Source organism: Loxodonta africana, chromosome 3, assembly GCF_030014295.1.
Source record: "Loxodonta africana isolate mLoxAfr1 chromosome 3, mLoxAfr1.hap2, whole genome shotgun sequence".
Classification (NCBI taxonomy): Eukaryota; Metazoa; Chordata; class Mammalia; order Proboscidea; family Elephantidae; genus Loxodonta; species Loxodonta africana.
Window position 1 is genome coordinate 783,246 of NC_087344.1, and position 22,903 is coordinate 806,148.

The 22,903-nt window shown below is 56.8% G+C and overlaps 2 protein-coding genes across 3 annotated transcripts; one reads left to right on the plus strand and one right to left on the minus strand.

The window, feature by feature from the left end:
* Nucleotides 1–803: 803 nt before the first annotated feature.
* POLR2E (RNA polymerase II, I and III subunit E) lies at nucleotides 804–8,572 on the minus strand. The gene is made up of 8 exons (XM_064280071.1): nucleotides 8,439–8,572; nucleotides 6,443–6,617; nucleotides 3,615–3,730; nucleotides 2,785–2,865; nucleotides 2,326–2,384; nucleotides 2,133–2,211; nucleotides 1,814–1,894; nucleotides 804–1,178 (listed from the first exon to the last, which is right to left on the minus strand). The coding sequence occupies exons 1-7, from the start codon at nucleotides 8,493–8,495 to the stop codon at nucleotides 1,829–1,831; spliced, it is 633 nt and encodes a 210-aa protein (XP_064136141.1). The 5' UTR covers nucleotides 8,496–8,572; the 3' UTR covers nucleotides 804–1,178; nucleotides 1,814–1,828.
* A 10,512-nt stretch (nucleotides 8,573–19,084) lies between these two features.
* On the plus strand, nucleotides 19,085–21,436 carry GPX4 (glutathione peroxidase 4). 2 transcript variants are annotated; one of them, XM_064280080.1, is made up of 7 exons: nucleotides 19,085–19,178; nucleotides 20,110–20,204; nucleotides 20,296–20,440; nucleotides 20,639–20,790; nucleotides 20,865–20,894; nucleotides 21,028–21,104; nucleotides 21,185–21,436. In XM_064280080.1, the coding sequence occupies exons 1-7, from the start codon at nucleotides 19,095–19,097 to the stop codon at nucleotides 21,421–21,423; spliced, it is 822 nt and encodes a 273-aa protein (XP_064136150.1). In that variant the 5' UTR covers nucleotides 19,085–19,094; the 3' UTR covers nucleotides 21,424–21,436. The 2 variants fall into 2 exon arrangements, with proteins under 2 accessions (XP_064136150.1, XP_064136149.1); XM_064280079.1 differs by having other exon boundaries at nucleotides 20,865–20,889; nucleotides 21,045–21,104.
* The last annotated feature ends 1,467 nt before the right edge of the window (nucleotides 21,437–22,903 follow it).

A 22,903-nucleotide genomic window follows, 5' to 3' on the forward strand; every position in this document is an offset into this window, starting at 1 on the left:
GGGTGTCTCATCCTGGTGATATGAGATGTCCACAGCGGGCAAGTCCTGAGAGCAGCGTGGAGCAGTGGTTGCCAGGCGTGGGGAGGGGGGAGCGGAATGGGGACACTGCTTAGGGGGCACTGAGTCTCTGTTCAGGGTGATGGAATGTCCTGGAACTGGATTGAGGTGCACCTGCTGAAGCCACTGGATTGTACACTCTAAGATGTTAGCTTTGTTAACTTCACCTCAAAGAAACAATCAAATGTAAGGAAAATGAAAACTTACACAGGGCAGTCACATTCCAGCAGGGCAAAGGGCAGTGGTGTGCTGTCATCCCCCCGCATGACCGACCGTGGTCGAGAGAAGACAGCCAATACAGGAAGCGGCCCCACCCAGCACAGACCAGTGGGAACAGAAGGCCGAGACAACCAGCTGCTCTCATTACACAGAGGGGTGAACAGCTGAGGAGGGGAGCGGGCAGGATGGTGACGCCCTCAGGACTGCTTGCTGGCAGTAACCGCTTCAGGAACAATCCTTCCCTGTAGGACCCCATCTGGCAGCTCCCTGTGGGGGCCTTTGTGCAAGAGAGGGGAGGAAGTGAGGAAGAAAGCAGACTCCTGCTCACTGCATTGGCATAAAGACGCACTGGAAAGACCCAGAAGGTGAGAGCAGTGACCCTTGGTGGCGACTTGGGAGCATGGCTGTGACAACAGAGCACTCAAGATGAGAGGGGATGATTAAACTATGCTGCAGAGACCCTGGTCACGGGGGCCAACGCTGTAACCCTGCCATCCTGCTTAAACTTCTAAAACATGCAGACGTAGTTAGTTACTCGAAAGACCTTTTATTGCTCAGTACTCACAACTCAAAATGCTCTTAACCTCATCCCTGGCTGAGCTCCGAGCACACAGAAACAAATGAGAGGGGAGCTCAGGCTGCAGGCATGGGACACCTGGAGCCGAGGAAGCTGGAGGACCCAGACTCTCCTGGGACGTTGGCTGCCCAGGGCTGGGTCCTCGCAGCCCCTCTTGCCCTCCTATGGCAGTAGCCGATGTGGATCTGCCCACGTCAGCACTGATGCCCACCAGGCTCCAAGGACCTGCCATGCGGACACTGTGCGTCACTAGCCAGGACATGCCGTCCTCATCCTGGGTGGTGTCCTGAGGGTGCTGGTCCTCACAGTCCATCCATCTCTGAGGCTGGGTGGAGGTAAGAGATTGACCCTGTGGGTGGGCACTCTGGGGCCAGACACTCTGCCCCGATAGGTCCAGGCCTGCTCTGCAAATGGTGATGAGCTAGGGGTGGGGCCTGGGACAGGGCAGTGCAGGCACTGAGTTGGCCTGCAAGCCGGTGGTGGGCGCCCAGTACACAGACGCAGGCCACAAGGCAGAGCGGCCAGGCTCTGGTCTACGGTGGCTGCCTTGCCTTGACGCGGTGCTGTAGGACTTGGTGATGTCAAGGTCCCCAGGGGGTGGGGCTCCTGGAAGATGGAGAAGCTGGCACCCAAAGCGAAGTGGGGTTTGCCAGAGCGGGGTCTTGCAGTGCAGGTACTGCTCAAGGCGGAGACACTGAAACCTTCTCCCAAGTCCCTAGGTTCTCAGACCTCTCAAAGGCTTGTCTCACCTGAGTGGGTGAGTGGTGGACGGGAGCCGGGGGAAGCCAAGGCAGGTGTGCATTATGACACCTCCTTTAGACCCAGTGGCCTCAGGCACCTGGGTAGGCCACGAGGGTGGGGTGGGGGGTGGTATACAGGGAGCAGTTCAGACATACCCTGTCTCTGCAACACCCCTCCCAGCCTCTGCTTCTACCCACTCCCTCTGAATGGAGCCCTCACCTGCGGGCGTGACCACTACTGCACGAGCCGGTAGGTGATGTACCTGCCCGCCGTCTCACTGGGCCGGATGATCTTCACCACCTGCAGATGGGAGGTGTACAGTCAGTGCAGGGGCTTCGGGCACACAGGGTGGAGGGTCCCCCATGAACGGTTCCCCCAGGCCTCAGGCTCTCCAAGGAGGGGGTCGGCCAGGGGAGGAGCCGCAGGGACCAGGTGGCATGGTCCTCTCCTCCTCGGGTGGCCACCTCTCAGGTTCCTGCTCCTGGCCCCATCCCTGAGGGTCCCATCCCTCTCGGTCCTGGGAAGGCGCTGATCTCACCTGGCCACGCTTTATCCCAAAGTACCGTGCCACTGGGTCTCCGGCCTGGATCCTGGGCAGCTGGTTCTCCCGCAATTTACTGGGAGGTGTAGTCAGGAAAAAGCTACATGGATGTCTGGGGGAGAGGACAGGAAGCATGGGGCAGATGGGACAGGGGAAAGGGACAAGGCCAAGGGGGATCCAGAAAGGATACTATCGGGCCAGCAGCTCCGTCACCTCTTCCTTGGTCATGACAACGTGCTCGGGCACCAGCTGCAAAGAGAAGAGCCACCACCATGGCACCAGAATGGACCCGCTGGTCCTGGGACACCCAGGCTTCTGGCCCAGGACCATGCTCAGAACCACGTCTCTGTTCTCTTCCCCATAGGGTCCCACACCTTCTCCAGGGGCGCCCAGCCCCCAGACCTGCCCCCCAGGAGCTGCCCTGTACACGGGAAGAGCTGGGAACTCCACCCAACCCCCCAGCCCAGCTCCTCCTGGGTAGGGCCTCCCTGTTTCGTAGTCGCTCACAGGTTCACGAGCAGGCAGGCCAGGTGCTGTCCCTGTGTCCTCATCTCCACAGCCCTGTCTCCTGGTCACTCATGGGGTCCACAGGTGGGCAGGCCGGGTGCTGTCCCCATGTCCCTGCCCCCACAGCCACGTAGATGCTCACCTCATGCTCCGTAATGTTGATGAGAAGCTCCTGCTGTAGGAACTGCTCCAGGATGTACTTGGGGGCCATGTCGACCAGGGACTGCGGGGAGACGGCACTCAGGGGGGCTGGGGAGTATACCCCCAGCCTGACCAGAACTGGGTAGGAGATGCTGGGGGCGGGGGGGAGCTGAGGGGAGTACGTCCCCAGTCCCTGGGCTAGGAACTGTGGACACAGCCCCTATTCTGTGTCCCCCCTGCCCCTGGGAGGGCCTCCACATCATATACCAGGGAAACAGCCATGAGGCTGTGTGGGAACCCATATTGTGAACCGATGGCAGGCAGGGGCTCCAGCACAGTCAGCCCTGCCCAACTGCCCCCCAGGGTGCCGTGAAGACTCGCTCCATGTGACAGCTTAAACCCCGACGCCCAGGAGAAAATGGCTGGTACTGTCCCTGTACCCACCTATCAGCCTCGTTCACTCCCGTCTGACTGAAGGAACCCAGACGGTGACTTGCTCTATGGGTCACCCAGGACCCATCCAACATCCTCCCAGGACCCTAGGCAAAACATGTGCAGCCTTCCTTCCCAGCCGGGGTGGGGGGTGCCCTGGGTGAAACCCAGCAGGGCTGGGCGTACAGGGCGCTGTACGGGGGAGGGGGCCAAGGGAAGGAGTGGCAGGAAGGGAAGTGAGGCACCGTGCTCAGCGGCAGAACCAAAGGGGAAGCGGTCAGGGCTCTCTCACAAACACACGACCTCTTCCTGCACAGGCCCGTGCACCCCCCTACCCTGCCTGCTGGCCCTGCCCCCTCCCCGCCGGCCCCGGGCCCGCCCTGCCTCGCGGGTGCCCACCTGCTTAGCGGAGGGTGTCATTCCCTGCTGCACCACGATGAGGGCACGAGTGATGTTCTCCTCCTGCATGCGCTGGCAGTACACCTTGATGGTCTTGATGCCCACCTTGGGCTCCTCTGCCAGGGAGCAAGGGAGCGAGGGGCTCAACCACGGAGGCAGCCCCACCTGCCTCCCCTCTAATGTGCCCCTCCCACACACAAGGGCCTCAGTTTTCTCGTGTGGGAATAATAAATAAACATGGGGCTGGTGGGCTGGCTGCTCCGTCACCTGGGAGCTCCATGGAGGCCTGATCCCACCAGGCCTAAGAGGCCCAGTTATGGAAGAGAACTGGGCTGCACAGGGGCCTCCCAAAATTCGTGCCACCCAGGACACTCTGAGAGTCCACAGGAGGGCAGGCACAGGGCTGGCTCTGCAGAGGATGAAGGGACACCACCCAAGGCTTGGTGAGGAGCAGACTCCCCAACGCAGGGGCAGCAAGCAGCATGTGGCACAGACACAGCCCAACGGAGCCAAACTCAAGAGTCCAGGACCAAACGCACCCGTCGGCAGTCAACTGATTCTTACCAAGGCTACACAAGGGGGAAGGAAGTGTCTCTTTACTCCTTGGTCATGTACAGAAAGATTTCCACCGCAAAACAACGAAGCTGCCCTCACCTCTCACGAAAATTAACTCAGAACAAACGACCTAAGTGCAAGAGCTAAAACTTCTAAAGGAGAACACAGGGCGCGGCTTTTTAATCGCAGTCTTAGATCTGATGCCAATGGCACCATGGACAAAAAAGACAAAGTAGTTACGTTGAATTTTATCAAAATGGAAGCTTTGGTTCAACAAAAAACTTTAAAAACAAAATGAAGAGACAACCTACGGACTAGGAGGAAGTTTCTGGGAGCCACACACTAGATAAGAATTTAACACCTGGAATATGTAAAGAACTCCTACAACTTAACAGAAAACCCAATAACCCAAACGATACAGGGGCAAAGAATCTGCATAGATGGTTCAACAAACAAGACCCCCGAATAGCCAATGAGCACGGGAGCTCACTTTGCTCCCACTAAACCCAAAACTTGGTCCCACTAGGATGGCTAAACGCAAAACGAGGATGTGGAGAGATTGCTGGTGAGGACGCAGAAGGGTGCAGCCGTGAGGGAAAACAACCTGGTGGTTCCTCAAAAAGTGAAAATGTAGAGCCAACGTGGGACCCAGAAATTCCATTCCTAGGTACACACCCAGGAGATTGAAAGCCATGACTCAGACAGACATATGCGCCCGTGTTCAGGGCAGCACTCACTATTCACTAGTGTGGAAACCACCCAATGACCATCACAATGTGGCATAAACACAGAAAGAAACACTACTCAAGCACCTGCCCCTTCCCAACCACAACAAGCCCGAACCGCAGAGGACGGTATGAAACTCCCCGAAAAAACCCACTGCCATCGAGTCGATTCCAACTCATGGCGACCCTACAGGGCAGAGAACTGCCCCACAGGGTTTCCAAGGAGCAGATGGTAGATTCCAACTGCTGACCTTTTGGTTAGCAGGCATAGCTCTTAACCACTCCACCACCAGGGTTTCCCCTAGACTCCCCCACATTAGGGATAAAATGACAAGGTCATAGACAAAGGTGTAGAGACCACAGTTCTGTTAGCGGTGCGGAGGGGTAGGAGGAAGTGGGAAAGAGGAGTCGCTGTGTAGGAAGCAGTGACTTTCTGTTTAAGGTGACTGAAAACGTAGCAACAATTACTTAACGACTGACTACTGGCGCAAGGCACAAAACACAAAGTGACTGACATCACTGGATTACACGCGTGAACGATGTCATATGGCAAATATCTGTACGACAATAAAAAATGAGAAAAATGATTAAAAAAAAAAAATCGCACAGCAGCGTTTTGAAGTTTTATCTTCCGAGCTGCTGTGGAGGGCCACTGCTGAGGCCCTGCCTGGAGAGACTGGTGGGTGTGTGACTCGGTGACTAGAAACAGGGCCTGGGGAAGGTGTGGGGTGAATTCTTGTCCTTCCTGGCTCATTGCAGAGGCTTCTGGGACCAAAGGCGCCTTCGATGCTCTGGAAGGCAGAGCTCCTTCTCTCTCTGGCACCAGGTGGCTGTCCAGGGCAGAGCCAGGGTGCCTCCCAAAGGTCAGACTCAATGTCTCTGACACTGGCCTCCACTGCTCGGCTAGACTGAGGGCAGAAGCCTGAGACCCACAGTGCTGCTGAGGGTCCCCGTATACTGTCACCCCAGAACTAGGATGCAGACAGCTGGTGTGGTGGGCACACAGGAGGAGGGGAGCTGAGTTCTGCTGGGAAAGGGGGGGGGGCACTCAGAGGTGCAGGAAGAGCGGAAGCAGGGAGCTGAGCTCATGTGGAGGGAGCCTGGCTGCTAGGCCAGGAGGCTGGAACGCCATCCCAGGAGGTGGGCAGCAGGACAGGAAAGAGCTGTCAGGAGGGAACAGACAGGAGGGAGCAGACAGGAGGAAGCAGTCAGGAGGGAGCAAGGGCCTAGGCGGGATGCCTCTGGGAGAGTCCTGCTGGGAGGACACAGCAAGGACACAGTCAAGGGAGACAGAAGCGACTGATCAGAGGGAAACTGGAGCAGGTGGTGGGTACGTGAAGAGACTGTCAGAGGGGTCAGAGGTCAACAGCACAGCGTGGAGAGGCAGGGAGCTCTCTCCCCAGTCTGGGTTGGAGGGCCACACACAGGCAGATGCTAGAAGCTGCACCTAAGTAGGTGCTCCAACAACCCCACCAGAAACGTGGTCCTTTGGGGATCCCTCAGGAACCTCAGGGATGGGAAGCTGTGTACACCCACCAGGGCCCTCACCTGGGAAGAAGACGAACATCTGGTCAGTGGGGTCATCATTGTGGGCCACCAGCACGGTGAGGTCCGTGCGCCGTGGCCGCCCTTCACTCGGTTTGTCTCCAAACTGGGCTTTGAACTCCTCTAGCGTCTGGTCCAGCTCGTCCTGCGTCACCAGGTAACCACGGTCGTGACACAACTGCAGAGAGAAGGGCCCAGGACCTCAGGGTGAGGAGAGCCACAGCATGCCTGAGTGCACACACCCTGGTGTCAGGCATGGTCGCAGCGATTCAAATGCTGGCTGTGGAGGACACAGGGTGGGCACACCTCAGCCACCAGCCTTAGGCCAGTCAGGGAGACAGGACAGAGAAGTCATAGTGAAGTGGATGAACACGGTCACCCTCTAATCCCATGGCCACCCCATGGGCTGGGACCAGTGTGAGCCCCTGTGGGGAGACAGGCTGATTTCATGCCTGCTTCCTGGGCTGCTTAAGCAGAGGCCATGGGCCCAGAGCATTCCCTGATAAGGAGACTGTAACTGGGTCTCTCTCTCCCTCCCTCCCAGTTTCTCTTCCTCATCAGGGGAGCCTCCCTCCCAGTTCTGGGCACACTCTAACTTTCTCTGTTGCTGTTCATGCAAACAAACAAACAAAAAACCAAACCCATTGCTGTCAAGTTGATTCTGACCCATAGTGACCCTCTAGGACAGAGTAGAACTGCCTCATAGAGTTTCCAAGGAGTGCCTGGTTGATTTGAACTGCCAAGGTAGCATTTAACCACTACGCAGGCCACCAGAATTTCCTTATAGCACCTGGCCAACCCAACTGTTCTTGGAGAACAGGAAACGGGGTCTCTCAGTTGCAGCACAAGAGGAGTGCGTGTCGGACATGTGCTCTGTACTGGCTATGAGGGGACTCACTGGCCATGGAGACTGGAGACCACAGCTGAAGCTGACTGTGCTGTCTCATCGGTGTGAGTAAAGCGTGGCTCTAGTGCCTGGCTGTGATTTGCGCCTTGTTGGCAACCTCCAACTGTGGCCCAGGAGGCAAGGATCTAGACCAAGACCACCTGGCCCCTGGGAGTCCTGCCAGGCCTACACCTGAGCAGATGAGCCCAGCCTCTCAACCCCTTTGCAAAGCCACCCTGAAGACGGAGGCCAGAATAGCTGCGACTTCAGGCTGAGACCCTAGTGTGGGCAGGCACTCAGGAGAGAGAATGAAGCTGCCGGGGAACTTCACAGAGGGACCGGGGAGGAGATCAGGACTAGCTCACAGCCCTGACCTTCCCTTTCTCCATCTAGGTCCTTTTCTAGAACCATCTGCTCAAATAGCCCTGATTTCTGGGGTGAGATCCACAATTACTGGCCTTCAGGGACGGTCTGCCCAGGACGTCCCCTCCCAGCTCTGTCTTCATCTGCTCCGGACCTCACGGCACCGGCTCTGGACTCAACACCCCCGAGCTCAAACCCCAGCTCTGCCGCCGCTTCCCAATCACAACCCGCCCTGCTCCTCAGGTTCAGGATAAAGCAACAAAAAGTGCAGCTCGTGACTGGGGCGGAGCAGGGGCCCTCCAAGAATGCCCCCGTTCTTTGTCGCCACTTGTCACCTCCTTCTCTAGCCCTTCACACTCCCCAACCCCAACTCCCGCCCACACCCGACCCCCCCCCGGGACCTCTCAGCTTCTCCCCTCGGCCGCTGGTCTGTGGGGTCCCTCAGTCCTCTGGAAGACCCCAACCTCGGCGTACTGTGACCCTCGCCCTGCCCGCCCCAAAGCAGGTGTCCCGCCGCTGAGCTCGGGGCACATAAGGCAGCGCCCCTGGGGCAGACCCAGCAACGAGGGCCTGGGGTGGCCTTGGGGACCCCCCGATCCAGCCACAGGGGCTGAGGGAGGGGGAGACGCCACGCTCCTTCCCACCTCCAGGAACCACCAGACCGTTGCGCGCTCGGCTCACCTGGCGCAGGTAGGCCCTCCCTGACCCCATTCTCTAAACAGGGGCATCCCCCCGCCCCGCGCTCCTCACCTGCATGATGGTCTTGCGGATCTTCCACAGCCGGTACGTCTCCTCCTCGTCGTCCATGGCTGCTTCTCTTCTCGGAGTCGACGCGCTGCGCCTGCGCCAGTCAGGACCCGCGCGCACTGCGCCTGCGCTAAGCCACCCCTAGTCCACTCCGTGCAGGGCTGGCCTCAGCGAACGCCTGAAAGCACCGACCTCTGGAACCGGCAGGTCCGAGGGCAGCCCGAACCTTCCGAAAGCGGTGTTTGGCTGCTCCCTAACAGAGACTTGCAAATATCACCGCCCACCACCGCCTGCAGTTCTCGCGATGCTTGAGCCGCAAGGCCTCTCGGGAGTTGTAGTTTCCGCTCAACGCCCAGCTGTCGGGCGGCTGTTTAGAATCTCGCGAGGGAGAGGCCGGGTACAGATAGGGAAACGGAGGCCCGGACGGGCTCGGGGGCCTGCTAGGCTCTCGGGGACAGTCGGGTAGTCTAGAAAGCGCTCCACAAATATGTGTGCGTCCAAGTGTCTGGGGTCCTCTCCGCATGGTGGCTCCAGGGCTCCGCCCGAGACTCAGTTTCCCCGTCTTTATAATGGAAATAATAAATGCCCCTGTTTTAGAGGGTTAAGTGAGGATCTAAAAAGATGGTCGTGTTTGGGAAGAGCCTGGCAAAGCCTCCCACCTCCGCTTCAACCTGGCCCTCTCCCCTGGCTCTCGGTCCGGCCTCCGCCTGGGTGCCCCATGGCCCCCAGACCTAGTGGGTCTTGACAGACCTCCACATCAAGCCCCCGAGCTCATCAAGGAGGCTCGCCCAGCCCCGCGCCTGCCACACTGAAGGTGATCAGTAACTTATTCAGCGATTCATTCCATTCAGTCGCTAAAGAGCACCGAAACCTGTTGGTGTAGAATTGGGTCCGGCTAGGTGGCCCCATGTGAGGCAGACAACCTCAGAGCCCAACCCATCTAAGAGACAAACACCTGCTCTGGCTTATCGTCCTACAGCGAGCAGAATAAGCTGCAAATTCTGAAACTGTCCTTGACAAGATAACCACAGAACGGGCCATAGATGGCCTCAATCCGCCTCTGGGGGGAGACTTAACATCCTAGTAGAAGAAAATCAACCTCTTCCTCCATTCCGGAGAATGGAACCCTGTCTAGAGAAAATGCATAGTCATCCCCAAACTCTGAACGCCTGTGTGAAGGTCAATCCTGAATATTCATAATAAATTTGCATTTCCTTGTCTGCTTTGTATAAAAGCCCACCTCCCCAAGCTGCCTGGGAGCAGTCTTGGAGGCAGCAGCCCCCATGGCTCCTATCCTTGAGCAATGAAATAAAGGCATCTTTCTCATCTCCCACCTTGGCCTCTTGTTTATTGGCTGCAGCAAGTCACACCAAGCAGAACCTGGGGTCTCCACCTGGCAGCACACATGTTACAGAGGAGAACTGTTCAACAGGGCTTTCTTGGCCTTTACCAAAGGAGCCCCGGCGGCTCAGTAGTTAAGCACCCAGCTGCTAACAGAAAGGTCATTCGGAACTCACCAGCAGCTGTGCAGGAAAAAGATGTGGCAGTCTGCTTCCGTAAAGATCACGGCCTTGGAAATCCTATTAAAAAAATACTGCTGTCGTGTCCAACCATAGGGTTTCCAAGGAGTGGCAGATGGATTCAAACTAGCAACTTTCTGATTAGCAGCCAAACTCTTTAAGCACTGCACCACCAGGTCTCCGTATGGAGCAGTTCTACTCTGTCCTATAGCGTCCCTCTGAGTCGGAATCGACTCAGCAGCAATGGTTTGGTTCAGCTTTTACTGAAGCAGGTGGCCAGGCCTTTCTTCTGCAGCATCACTGAGTGGGTGCAAACTGCCAACCTTTAGATTAGGAGCCAAGTGCAGACTGCACCACCCAGGGACCCAAGAAACACAGAGATAGTGAATAAAACAGACCAGGAGTCCCTGATGTTCCAGGGGACACAGGATCACAAGCACTGAACATAACATGTGAATGATAAAATATGTCTGAAGCTGATACTGCTATGAAAAAAGCAGACCAGGGTAAAGGAGATGGCGGATGAGAAAGCTTGCAGCATTGAAGGCAGAGGTCAGGGAAGGCAGGGAGGAGAGATTTAAGCAAAAACTCGAAGGAGAAGAGGGAGGGAGCCACGCAGGTGTCTGGGGGAGGGTGTACCGGGCAGACGTTAAAAGCCCGTGCAAAGCCCCTGAGGCAGGACTGGCCTGGTGTGTTGGCATCCAGGAGGTGAGTGTGGCTGGCTCGGAGTGTGCACCGGGGAGCAGGGGAGTTCAGAGTCGAGGTTCTCGTCCTGGGCGTTTCTGCCCCCAGGGGACACTTGGCAACCTCAGGGAACATTTGTTGTTGCAACTGAATGGGGTGCTACTGGTACCAAGTGGGTGGAGGCCAGGGATGTTGCTCAACACGCTGCAGTGCCCAGGACGGCCCCCACCCCAGGGAAGGCAGCAGTGCTGAGGGGGAGGACCCTGTGGCCTGAGCAGGGTCACTGGGTGTGAGAATGGAGCAGAAGGAGGGGTCAGGGATGAGAGTCACGGGAGCCTCTGGGACTGCGACTTGACTGTGTGCTCTCAGGCCCGTGGCTTCACCTCCCTGTGCCTCAGCACCCCTCCTCGGCCCATGGTACAGTACTCACTTCATCGGGTAACTGTTGTTGTTAGGCGCTGTCAGTAGATTCTGACTCATAGCCACCACGTGCGGTTTTCTAGGCTTTTTTTTTTTTTTTTGTACTTTAGGTAGAAGTTTACAGAGCAAATAGGCTTCTCATTAAACAATAAATACACATTGTCTTGTGACATTGGTTGCCAACCCCTCAATGTGTCAACACTGCCCCCTTCTCTACCCCAGGTTCCCCGTTTCCATTTGTCTACTTTTCCTGTCCCTTCCTGCCTTCGCTTTTGGGCTTGTGCGGACCCTTTAGTCTTGTATACATTATTAAACTACAAAGCACGGTCCTCGCGTGTGTTATTATTGTTTATTTTATAGACCTGTCTACTCTTTGGCTGAAGGGTGAATTTCAGGAGTGGCTTCAGTACTGAGTTACAAGGGTGTCCGGAGGGCTGTACTCTAGGGGTTAGGCTGTAATCTTTACGGAAGTAGATCATCAGGTCTTTCTCCAGTGAGTCCCTGGGTGGGTTCGAACCGCTGATCTTTCAGTTATCGGCCAAGCGCTTAACGCTTGCACCAACAGGGCTGCTTTCATTGGGCGGTAATGGCCGATAATTGCAGACTGCTTAGACCTGCATCACCTGAGTTAGCAACCCAAAACCGAATCCACAACCGTCAAGTCGAATCTATAGAACAGAGTAGAACTGTCCCATAAGGTTTCCAAGGACTAGTTGGTGGATTCGAACTGCCAACCTTTTGGTTAGCAGCTGAGCTCTTAACCACTGTACCACCAGGGCTCCTGAGTTACCTAAGTGCTCATTAAATAAAATAAAGGAGACAAGCAAACAAGGGAGGAGGTTGCCAGGTGCCCTGGAGCCAGGGGAAGGTGGTGTCTCCAGGAGGAGGGAGAGACCTTCATATGTCCCTGGCCCCAAAATGTGTGTCAATTTGGATAGGCCAGGATTCTCAGTGTTGTGTGGTTGTCCACGGTTTTGTGATCTGATGTGATTATCCTATGTGTTGTAAATCCTAAAGTCTGTGATGTTAATGAGGCAGGATTAGAGGCTGTTATGTTAATGAGGCAGGACCCAATCTACAAGGTAAGGTCGTATTCTGAGTCAATCTCTTTTGAGATATAAAAGAGGGAAGAGCAGAGCCACAGAGAGATCTCACACCACCAAGCAAGGAGAGCCCCTGGGGGGCTGCTGCGCTGAGAAGCTCCCAGGCCAAGGGAAGACTGATCTCAAAGACCTTTCTCCAGAGCCGACAGAAAGAGGAAGACTTCCCCTGGAGTTGACACCCTGAATTCAGACTTCTAGCCTCCTAGACTGTCAGAGAATAAATTTCTCTTTGTTAAAGCCATTCACTTGTGGTATTTCTGTTATAGCAGCAATAGATGACTAAGACAGCTGTTGAGCTGCCAAGCCCTTGGAGGCCTGAGATGGAGCAAGTGGGGCTTGGCTGAGTGGCCCTGTGACTCTGACCAAAGCAGACCCTGGGGCTGGCTGGATAGGACTCTGCCAGGACAGGAAGGGGAAACACGGCTACAAAGGGGGACAGCAGGGAGTGATGCTGGAGCAGGAGGAGTGAAGATGGGGGAAATAGAGTTTTATGTGCTGGGGTGATGACCCAGTTAAAAAAAAAAAAAAAAAAGCTTCTGTGGAGTCGCCCCTGAGTCATGGTGACCCCATGTGTGTCAGAGAACAACTGTGCTCCACAGGTTTTCAGTGGTTGATTTTTCAGATGCCTTTCTTCCAAGGCACCTCTGGGTAGACTCGAACCCCCAAACTTTCTGTTAGTGGCTGAGTGCATTAACTGCACCACCCAGGGACTCCACTCTAGAGGGAGAAATCCACAGGGAGGGGTGAGGACTGCTGGAGCCCTGGGTGAGCCAGAGGGCTTGGGTGCAAGTGAGGGGTGGTCTTAGCTGGGAGCTGGGTGACATGGATGGTGCGGGGGTTGAATTGTATCCCCCCAAAAGATATGTCAAATTGTAACCACCCCCAGTACCTGCGACCGTGACCTTGTTTGGACACAGGGTCTTTGTAGATATGATCAAGTTCAGATGAGGCCATACTTGAGTATGGTGGAGCCTAACCCAGTGACTGGTGTCCTTATGAGAAAAGACACAGACAGACAGACTCAGAGGGAAGATGGCCCTGCGGAAGTCAAGGAATGCCAAGGGTTGCTGGCAATTGCCAGAAGCTGGAAGAGACGAGGAAGGCTCCTCCCCTAGAGCTTTCAGAGGGAGCTTAGCCCTGGATTTTGGACTTCTGGTCTCCAGAGCTGTGCGAGAATCAAGCGCTGTTGTTTTAAGTCGCCTGGTTGGCGGTACTTTGTCATGGCAGCCCCAGTAAGGCAGAACCCCCACAGTGCTTGTCACGGATTGAATTATGTCCCCCAAAAATGTGTGTATCAACTTGGTTAGGCCATGATTCCCAGTACTCTGTGGTTGTCCTCCATTTTGTGATTTTAATTTTATGTTAAAGAGGTTTAGGGTGGGATCGGAACACCCTTACCAGGTCACATCCCTGAGCCAATCTAAAGGGAGTTTCCCTGGGGTGTGGCCTGCACCACCTTTTATTTCTCAAGAGATAAAAGGAAAGGGAAGCAAGTAGAGAGTTGGGGACCTCATACCATCAAGAGAGCAGTGCCAGGAGCAGAATGTGTCCTTTGGACCCAGGGTTCCTGCGCAGAGAAGCTCCTAGTCCCGGGGAATATTGACAAGAAGGACCTTCCTCCAGAGCCCAGAGAGAGAGAAAGCTGTGCCCTGAAGCTGACACCCTGAATTTGGACTTGTGACCTACTAGACTGTGAGAGAATAAATTTCTCTTTGTTAAAGCCACCCACTTGTGGTATTTCTGTTACAGCAGCACTAGACGACTAGGACAGTGCTTTACTCTTTACCTGGCTCCCTCCCCTACAGTGTTGTATTTCAAAATCATTTTTTCCTTTGCTAGGCTCCCCTCCCCCTGAGCTTTGCATCTGAATCCTGCTTTTACAGGGAGGTTCCATGTAAACCCCATGCGCCTGCGTGGTATGATGAAGGATGTTGTCAATGTAACTTGTATGAACTCCCTACTGGCAAAACCTTTAAAAGTAACCTGCCTGCCCACCCCTGGGGACCAGTTTTGGCAGCAGTAAGCACTGACGGACCCCATTTCCTTGTACAACAAAACAAAGGTGCCATTTTTGTTCTCCCACCTTGGTCTCTTGTTTACTGGGCAAAATAAGCCATGCTGAGTAAGATCCTGGGGTTTCCACCTGGTAACACCAGGACAAGAGTACAGGTGCTAACAGTTGGGACCACCACCACCCGTCTGTCAGTTTGTCGAACTGTGGTGGTTGCAAGTTGCTGTGATGCTGGAAACTATGCCACTGGTATTTCAGCTGCCACGGATCACTTCGTGTGGCCTTCCTAGCCGTGGTCTTGTCACTCCCACCCAAGTGATTGGGCAGGACTGTGTGATAGGGTAATTGTGGCCCACCAAGGGGATTGGTCAGTTTGTCATCCTGCTGGGCTTGAAATGAGCCATCCCAGAGGTCAGAGAGACGATACTACCCCCACTACGGAAGAACAGCCAGGAGTGGAGAGTGCGTCCTTTGGATCTGGGATTCCTGTGCTGAGAAGCTCCTGGAACCAGGAGACAGAGAGAGAGAGAGCTGTAACATAAAGGCAGCAGAGACCCAGCAGCAGGAGATGGCATGGTGGACTTACAGGCCCATGGAGAGAGTAAGCTGAGTGACTTTGGGCACAGGCCTAGGGGCAGGGAGAGGCGTGCCTGTGAGCAGGGCTCGGAAGAGGCCGTCCTGGTGGAAGAACTGTATCCTGAGCCTGAATTGTAACCTGTTACTTCCCTAATAATCATGAGTATTATCTGTGAGGTCTGTGTGGCCACTGCAATGAATTATCAAACTCAGCAAAGAAGTACAGAGTGCTGTGGGAGGGACGGGTGGTGTCAAAATTGGGAAAGATGGCGGAGAGAGGAGGCATGCCCGACCTCTGCCTCACAGGAATCAGCCTTGGGCTGTTGATCTTGACTCTCCTTCCCCTGAAGTTAGAGGAGGTCAGACACCACTCCCGGTCATTCTGACAAGAGTTTTGCAGAGCTTCCAGACTAAGAGTAGGAAGAAACTTCCAAAAATGAGCCAATGAAAACCCCATGGAGCACAGAATATTGTCTGAGATGTCGACTAGCTAACTTTGGTCATGTCATCAGGAGGGACCAATTGCTGGAGAAGGAGATCATATTTAGGAAAGTAGAGGGCCAACAAGGGCAAGGGAAACCCTCAGGGAGACGGATTGACACAATACCTCCAACAATGAACTCAGACACGGCAAGGGTCGTGAAGAGGTGGCAGGAGCAGGCACGGTTTTGTTCTGTTGAACATAAGATCACCATGAGTCGGAGCTGATTCAACGGCAACCAACAACGGGTGGAGAGCCAGGTGTAGGGATGGGTGCAAGTGGTTGTGGCAGTGGGAAGGTGTGGAAGTTAGAGTTGTCTTGAGGTTTCTGGCAAAGTAAGAGATAGGGAAAGAGGTGGGAAGACAGGGGAGAAGGGGCATGTGGGAGCCCAAGAGGTCACCTCCAGCCAGACCACAATCCAAGCCAGATAGATGATTGAGGATGTGCCATGTGGCACGTGACCTCTCAGCTGCTTCAATAGCTGGTCTCAGTCCACACAAGCTCCCTACACTCCCTGCCCTGCCATACTAGTTGGCAGAGTCCCGAGATCACCACGACCCTCACACAGCTGGTGGGATTGTAGAATAGGTGCCTGCTGAGGAAAATAGGCTGGCAATTCCTCCGAAGGCTAAACATGGAGTCACCATGTGTTTTAGTCATCTAGCGCTGCTAGAAATACCGCAAGTGGGTGTCTTTGACAAATGGAAGTTTATTCTCACAGTCTACAAGGCTGGAAGTTCAAATTCAGGGCACCAGCTCCAGGGAAAGGATTTCTCTGTTGGTTCTGGGGGGGATGTTCTTTGTCATCCAGCTTCTCCTGGTCTAGGAGTGTCTCAGCGCAAGGACCCTGGGTCCAATGGATGCATGCTCCTGGTTCTTTTTTCTTGGTGGTATGAGGTTCCCCTCTTTGCTGGATTCTATCTTTTATACCTCCAGAAAGATTGACTCAAGACACAACCTAATTTTGTAGATTGAGTCCTGCCTCATTAACACAACTGCCTCTAATCCTGCCTCATTAACATCACAGAGACAGGATTTACAACACATAGGAAAATCACAGAAGAAGACAAAATGGTGGACAATCACACAATACTGGGAATCATGGCCTAGCCAAGGTGACACACTTTTTGGGGAGACACAATTCAATCCATTAACACCACGTGACCCAGCAATTCCACTCCTAGGCATCCACCCAAGAGAAACGAGAATGTATGTCCACAGAAAAACGTGCACCAATGCTCACTGCAGCACTATTCACAATACCAAAAGGTGGAAACAACCCAAGTGTCCATTAACAGATGAGTGTATGAACACAATGTGGTCTGTCCACACAACAGAATATTAAAAAAAGTGAACCCGTTGCCATCGAGTCTATTCCAACTCATAGTGACCCTATAGGACAGAACAGAACTGCCCCATAGGGTTTCTAAGCAGCGGCTGGTGGATTCCAACTGCTGACCTTTTGGTTAGCAGCCAAACGCTTACCAACAGGGCTCCAAATGGAATATTATTCAGCCGTAAAAAGGAACGAAGCTACAACATGGACAAAGTTTGGAAACATGAGGCTCAGTGAGTGAAGCCAGATACAAAGGATCACATGTTGTACGATTCTGCTTACACGAAATGTCTAGAACAGACAAGCACAGAGGCAGAAAGTGGATTTGTGGTTGCCTATTTTTTTTTTTAGAGCTTAGGGGGTAGCGGGTGGGTAGTGACTGCTAATGGTTACGGAGTTTCTCCTGGACTGACAAGAATGTTCTGGAACTAGGTCGTGGTGATGGTTGCACAACATTGTGAATATAGTAAAAACACTGAAATCGTACACGCTCAAAGGGTTAAAATAATGAATTTTAGGTCACATGAATTTTCTCTCAATAAAATTTAGAAAAACAAAACAAGAAATGAGACTACGTACAGGCCCCATTCCAGTCCTTCCTGGAGCTGGTGGGAAGGACTCGGTGGTGGGAAGGACTCGGCTGGTGGGCAGCTCCACTTCCTCCCTGGGGACACAGGAACTGTCCTTCTGGCCACCACCCGGGAACTTCTCTGGAGCCTTCGGGCTTCCCTAGACTCCATTTTGTCAGCTGTACAATGGGGTCACTTGAGGAAAGCCATGAAACCCCACATGCAAATCCCTACCAGAGACTGGAGCCTCAAGCGTGGTTCCCAGGAGCAGCCAAGAGCAGTCCTGCCCACTCTGTCCTCCCCACTGGGCCCTTATCACAGCTGGCACAAAGTCAGGAACACTGGGAGGGAAGCCACTACATTCTCCCCACCTTGTGCTCCCTGAGGGTGGTGTTCAGGGGAAGCTGAGTTAACATTCTGGTGAACGTGTTTACAACAACCTTGCAAAGAACACCTCCAGCAGAACTGTAAACAGCTGAGCCTTGGAGAGCACCAACAGAGTCACAGTGTGGTCATTTTGCCCAGCGCTGACAAGGAGGGGAGGAAATGGGGGGGGACTTCCTGAGAAGTGAGACAATGGGGCTGCCCTGCCGAGAACCATTCCAAGGATGCAGCCCCTTGTAGCCAGCTGGGAGAGGCCACATGGAGACCCTTGCACAAGCACAGGACTGGGGGGACCCAACCCCAGAGTCCCCGGCTCCATTCGCATCAAAGTTCCCCTGTTCTGTCTTCTGGCAGGCCTGGGAGAGGGTCCGGGATCAACCCCGGGGATGGAGGGAGGGACCCGCCCCAAACCCCACCAGTGCCGTCGAGTCGATTCGGACTCCTAGGGACCCTATAGGACGGAGTAGAACTGCCCCATAGAGTTTCCAAGGAGCGCCTGGAGGATTCGAACTCCGACCCTTTGTGTAGCAGCCGTAGCACCTAACCGCTACCGCACGAGGGTTTCCGCTTTTCACAGGCTCCCCCAATTAGCCCAGCCTGCAGAAATGTCCAAGGCGGGTGGGGAGGGGTGGTCAGGAAAGAGGGTGAGAAGTGGAGAGCAGGGCAAAAAGCAGACGCCACCTGACAGTCACAGACGTGTTCTTCCCGGGGGCGGCGGGCAGTGGAACCTGGTGACTCAGTCCCCAAGAAGGAGGGCCTCCCGGCTAGGGAAACGCCTGGAAAAACAGAGCCTAGCGAGACGGCCTTGTGTCTTTGTAAATACCTGCCTACCGTGGTGACAGCGCTAGAAATGCGAACGGGAAGACAGCCCTCCAGGTGTTTCGAGTTTTCTGAGCGTGTACCTGCGTGTCGTACCTGCGTGTCGGGGTGTGTTACCTGGGGGGTGGGGGTGGGACAGGGACCCCTGAGGTTCGCGCAACGTTTCTTAACTGTCCTCGGGGCCCGGCGACCCCGTGCTTCTCAGGGGAGCAGCGAAAGGGGGCATCCACGGCGACACGCCGCCCCGAGTGGGGGAAGGCGGCCCCAGCCCACCCGGCAGGACTGCGGCCCAACTCTGCTTGATTTTATTAATGAATCAAAAACACAAGTTTTCAGAGCGGAGGCGACTTCCCGCGAGGGGGAGCCCCACGCACGGCTTCCCGGGGCGCCCCCCAGGCTGTAAGCCGTTCCGCCCGCCTTGCGGGGAGCCACCCGCGTAACCGTCCGCAACCCTCCGAGACGCCGCCTGCGTGGACGCCGCCTGCGTGGACGCGGGCCCGGCCCCCGAAGAGCATGCGCAGTCGCCAACAACAACAAGGCCGCGGCCCCGGCCCCGCCCCCGTCCGCCCCGTCCGCCCCTCACCCCGGCCTCCTATTGGCCTGCCGTGGCCCGCGTTGGCGGCGACCACGGCACCGGCCAATGAAAGCGCCTGTGGGCGGGGCCGGGCGCGGGGCGGAGCGGGGCGGTGGCGCGCGTCCATTGGCCGGCTGGGCGAGGGGAGGAGCCGCTGCTGCGGGCTCCCCGGCGTCGCCGCGATGAGCTTCAGCCGCCTCTGCCGCCTGCTGAAGCCGGCGCTGCTGTGCGGAGCCTTCGCGGCGCCCGGCCTGGCCAGCACCATGGTGAGCGCGGCCGGGCCGGGCCGTCGGGCGGGCCTCCGGGGCCGTCGGCTCTGTCCCCGGGCCGGACCCCCGGCTCCCTTTCCCCGCGGCCGCCGGGCCGGGCCCGAGCGCTGGGCCCAGTCGGGGCGCTCGGCAGGAGGCCGGGTGGAGGGCCGAGCCGGGGGCAGTTGGGGCCCGGGTCGCCCTCCCGGGGTCGAGGGGCGGCGAGGGCCCGGGCGCGGGCGCGAGGGCGGGGAACGCGGATCAGCGCGACCGCTGCGCGCCGGGCCGCGCGCCCCTCCCCCGCCCGCTGTCCCCAGGCCCCGGGGCCGTGGCGTCACAGTCCGGGCGCCCTGGCCACCGGCCCTTTGTCCCCCGGGCGTGGCGCTCGCAGGGCACTGGCGCGACCCGACACCGGCCGACATGGGCCGCGCGGTGGCCGGTCCCCCGCAGCGCCGGGGCAGGGGCCGGGGTGGGCGGAGGCGCGGAGCCCCGGGCGGGCGGAAGGCCCGCGCGTGCAGGCGCAGAAGGGCGCGCCCTCGGCGGAAGGTGGCGTGCAGCGCGGGAGCCAGGGCGGCCAGGCCCCCACTCCCGTGGGGCCTCGAGCTCTCCCCAACCCTTTGAGGTCGAGTCGATTTCGACTCAGTGACCCTGTAGGACAGAGTACAACTGCCCCCTAGGGTTTCCAAGGAGCACCTGGTGGATTCAAACTGCCAACCTTTTGGTTAGCAGATGAGCCCTTAACCACTAGGCCACCAGGGCTCCCTCGACCTATTTGGGGGGCTTCACTGTGTCCTGCAGCCCGGGTGGGGCTGGCCGGGGGTGTGAGCACTGCAGAAGGGGGAGGACGCACGTCTACTTTACCTTGCCCTGGGGCCCTGGTTTCCTGGGGTGCCGATCCCCCAGACCCCGGGTTGGGCACCCCGGCCGCTCAGTGCCCCTTGCCTTGCAGTGCGCGTCCCGTGAGGACTGGCGCTGTGCCCGCTCCATGCATGAGTTCTCTGCCAAGGACATCGACGGGCACATGGTGAGCCTGGACAAGTACCGGTGCGTACCCGCGGCCGGGAAGGGATCGAGGGTGACAGGCAGAGGAGGGGGGCAGCGTGGCCTGACCTTCGCCCTGTGACCTTGTCTGCAGGGGCTTCGTGTGCATCGTCACCAACGTGGCCTCGCAATGAGGCAAGACAGAGGTAAACTATACTCAGCTCGTCGACCTGCACGCCCGATACGCTGAGTGTGGTTTACGGATCCTGGCCTTCCCCTGCAACCAGTTTGGGAGGCAGGTGCGTGGCCTGGGACACTGGGCCGGCAGAGGCCTGGTGAGGTGGGCGTGGGGCGGAACACAGGACCCCAGAACAGGGAGGAGGTAAGGATCTGTGAGGTGGGGGGTGGGGGCTACAGCTCCAGAAAGTAGGGTGAGGCGGGAAGGAGGACCCGAGGGGGCTGCCAGGCCAGTGACCCTTACCACCCTGTCGCCACAGGAGCCAGGGAGTAACGCGGAGATTAAAGAGTTCGCCGCCGGCTATAACGTCAAATTTGATATGTTCAGCAAAGTCTGTGTGAATGGGGACGACGCCCACCCCCTGTGGAAGTGGATGAAAGTCCAGCCCAAGGGGCGGGGCATCCTGGGGAAGTGAGTCAGGGGGCCAGGAGGGCAGGGTGGGCCTGTGGGTGGGCAGCCCTGGTGACCCTGCTCTTCTTTTACAGCGCAATCAAATGGAACTTCACCAAGGTAAGGGTTGTGTTATAACGGCGGGTGGAGCAGGACAGGGCTGTGTCCAGGTCCAGTGCCTCCTCCTGCCCTTGTCCCTGTTCCCCTCTGGCCCCCGTGCCCGGTCCCTTTACCCCATGATCTCCCTGTTGCTGACACTGCCCCCATTCGCGTAGTTTCTCATCGACAAGAACGGGTGTGTGGTGAAGCGGTACGGTCCCATGGAGGAGCCCCTGGTAGGTGGCACTCCGAGGACCCGGGTAGGGGCGGGGGCGCGGGGAGAGGAAGACTTTGACCTTCATATTCCCCACCATAGGTGATCGAGAAGGACCTGCCCTGCTACCTCTAGTCCCACGAGTGCCCACCCATCCACCCGTGCAACCCCTCCCTGCCCATGGCCTCTGCGCTTCTCAAGCCTTCCACCCGGCACCCATGACGGCCTGCTTGCAAACCAGCCCGCTGGTGAGGCAGACCCGAGAACCTGGCGTGCACCTCTGCCGGAGGAAGGTCTCAGTGGCCCACCTTGGGCGTCCCCCTTTTCGCCTTATGGAATAAAATGTTCACATTGGCCTGCTGGCACCTCCTGTCTCCGAGGGGGCTCCTCCTGGTTCCAGGGCAGGTGCAGGTGGTTGCTTCTGCCGTCCCGCCCACCCCCTGCCCCACTGCACAGATCTGGGTCATTGGGCTCCACCCCTTTGCTTCTAAGCCTGCTGGGCTTGACAGAGCCAGACACAGGGGAGCCGAGCCAGACACAGGGGAGCCGATCCTGAGGAAATAAACCCTCCTAACTGGCTACCCTCCCTGACCGGCATTAACCCGAGAGACAGCCGTTCTGGGCTGACCCTGGCTTCAGTCTGCCCTGTGAATCCTTAAAGCCGTCTGTGCAGTGTGGTGGGTCAGTCCCCTGCTCTGGGACTGGCCTCATGCAATGACCACCTGTGGCCCTACCAGGCCAGAGCCGGGGGCTGTGGGCTCAGCAGCTTGCAGGAGGATGTTCAGCTCCCCTTCACAGGGAGCTCAGGAGACCTGCCCCTCTGTTTCGTGGGAGGTGGGCCTACCCAGGGGATAGCTGGGCGGTTGAGACCACCTGCCCCCTCCCAGGGAGAACCAGCAGCTGGGGGTGGGGATCCTCAGGCTGGGAGGCGGCTAGGAATCCTATGGTCCCCTGGAGGGGGGGTCCCAGGTCACTTTCTGCAGGGTCTCTGCCTACTTCCTGCCTCGCCAAGAAGGGGCCTGTGAGCTGAGGCTATGGGGCCTCTGGCCAAAGTGCCCCCCCTTTCTCTGATGGAGCCTAGGTGCTCCCATGGATGCATGGGTGCATTTTCCTCCAGGCTACCTCCTGGACTGGACAGCAACAGGGCTGGGGCCTGGCTGTCTTGGCAAGCCCCCCCAACCACTGGGGTGGTCCCTCACATGAACCAATCCCCTGCAGAAACCCTGGGACGAAACTGTTGTAGACTGCAGTCCCAAATACCAAGGTTCCAGGAACAATTCCGGGTACTGTCGGGTGCCAGGCCCTGGGTCCAGGACAAGCCAGAGAGACTGGGCAGAGACTCAACGTCCACACAATGCACAATGGCCTCCTAGGGAGGGGTGAACCCTTGTGTCCCAGGGAGAGGCAGTGGTGGGCCTGGGGATCAGGCAGTGATTGACAAGATGGCTCAGAGGGAGTTTTTACCCCCGGAGTCACCCTGGGCAGAGCCAAAGCCCCTGGGACTCTTGCCATCTCCAGTGGGACCTCCGGCAGCCAGACCCCTCAGTCCTTGTCATCTCCCCAGTTCCGGTCTCCCACGCAGACACAAACAGCCTGGGCCAGAGAACCAAACGGTGTGGGAAATAGTCAAAAGGCACATATATTTAAAAAAGATCTCTTTACATATATACACTGGAATTCATTATAAATACACTATAATAGAAAGGAAGCCCCTGCGCCAGCCCACCCTGAGAGCAGATTCCCAGGGCCTGGGGGAGGCGGCCAGGCAATAATTTAGGGAGCAAAGGCGGCTGGGCGGGTGGGGGCATTGCATATATTAAC

Excerpts from the sequence above, each read along its gene's own strand:
- POLR2E (XM_064280071.1), bottom strand. The coding sequence starts at position 8,495 with ATGGACGACGAGGAGGAGACGTACCGGCTGTGGAAGATCCGCAAGACC. Across the intron at positions 6,618-8,438 it reads TCCGCAAGACCATCATGCAG|TTGTGTCACGACCGTGGTTA; the intron begins GTGAGGAGCGCG and ends TTCTCTCTGCAG. Across the intron at positions 2,385-2,784 it reads TCAACATTACGGAGCATGAG|CTGGTGCCCGAGCACGTTGT; the intron begins GTGAGCATCTAC and ends TTCTCTTTGCAG.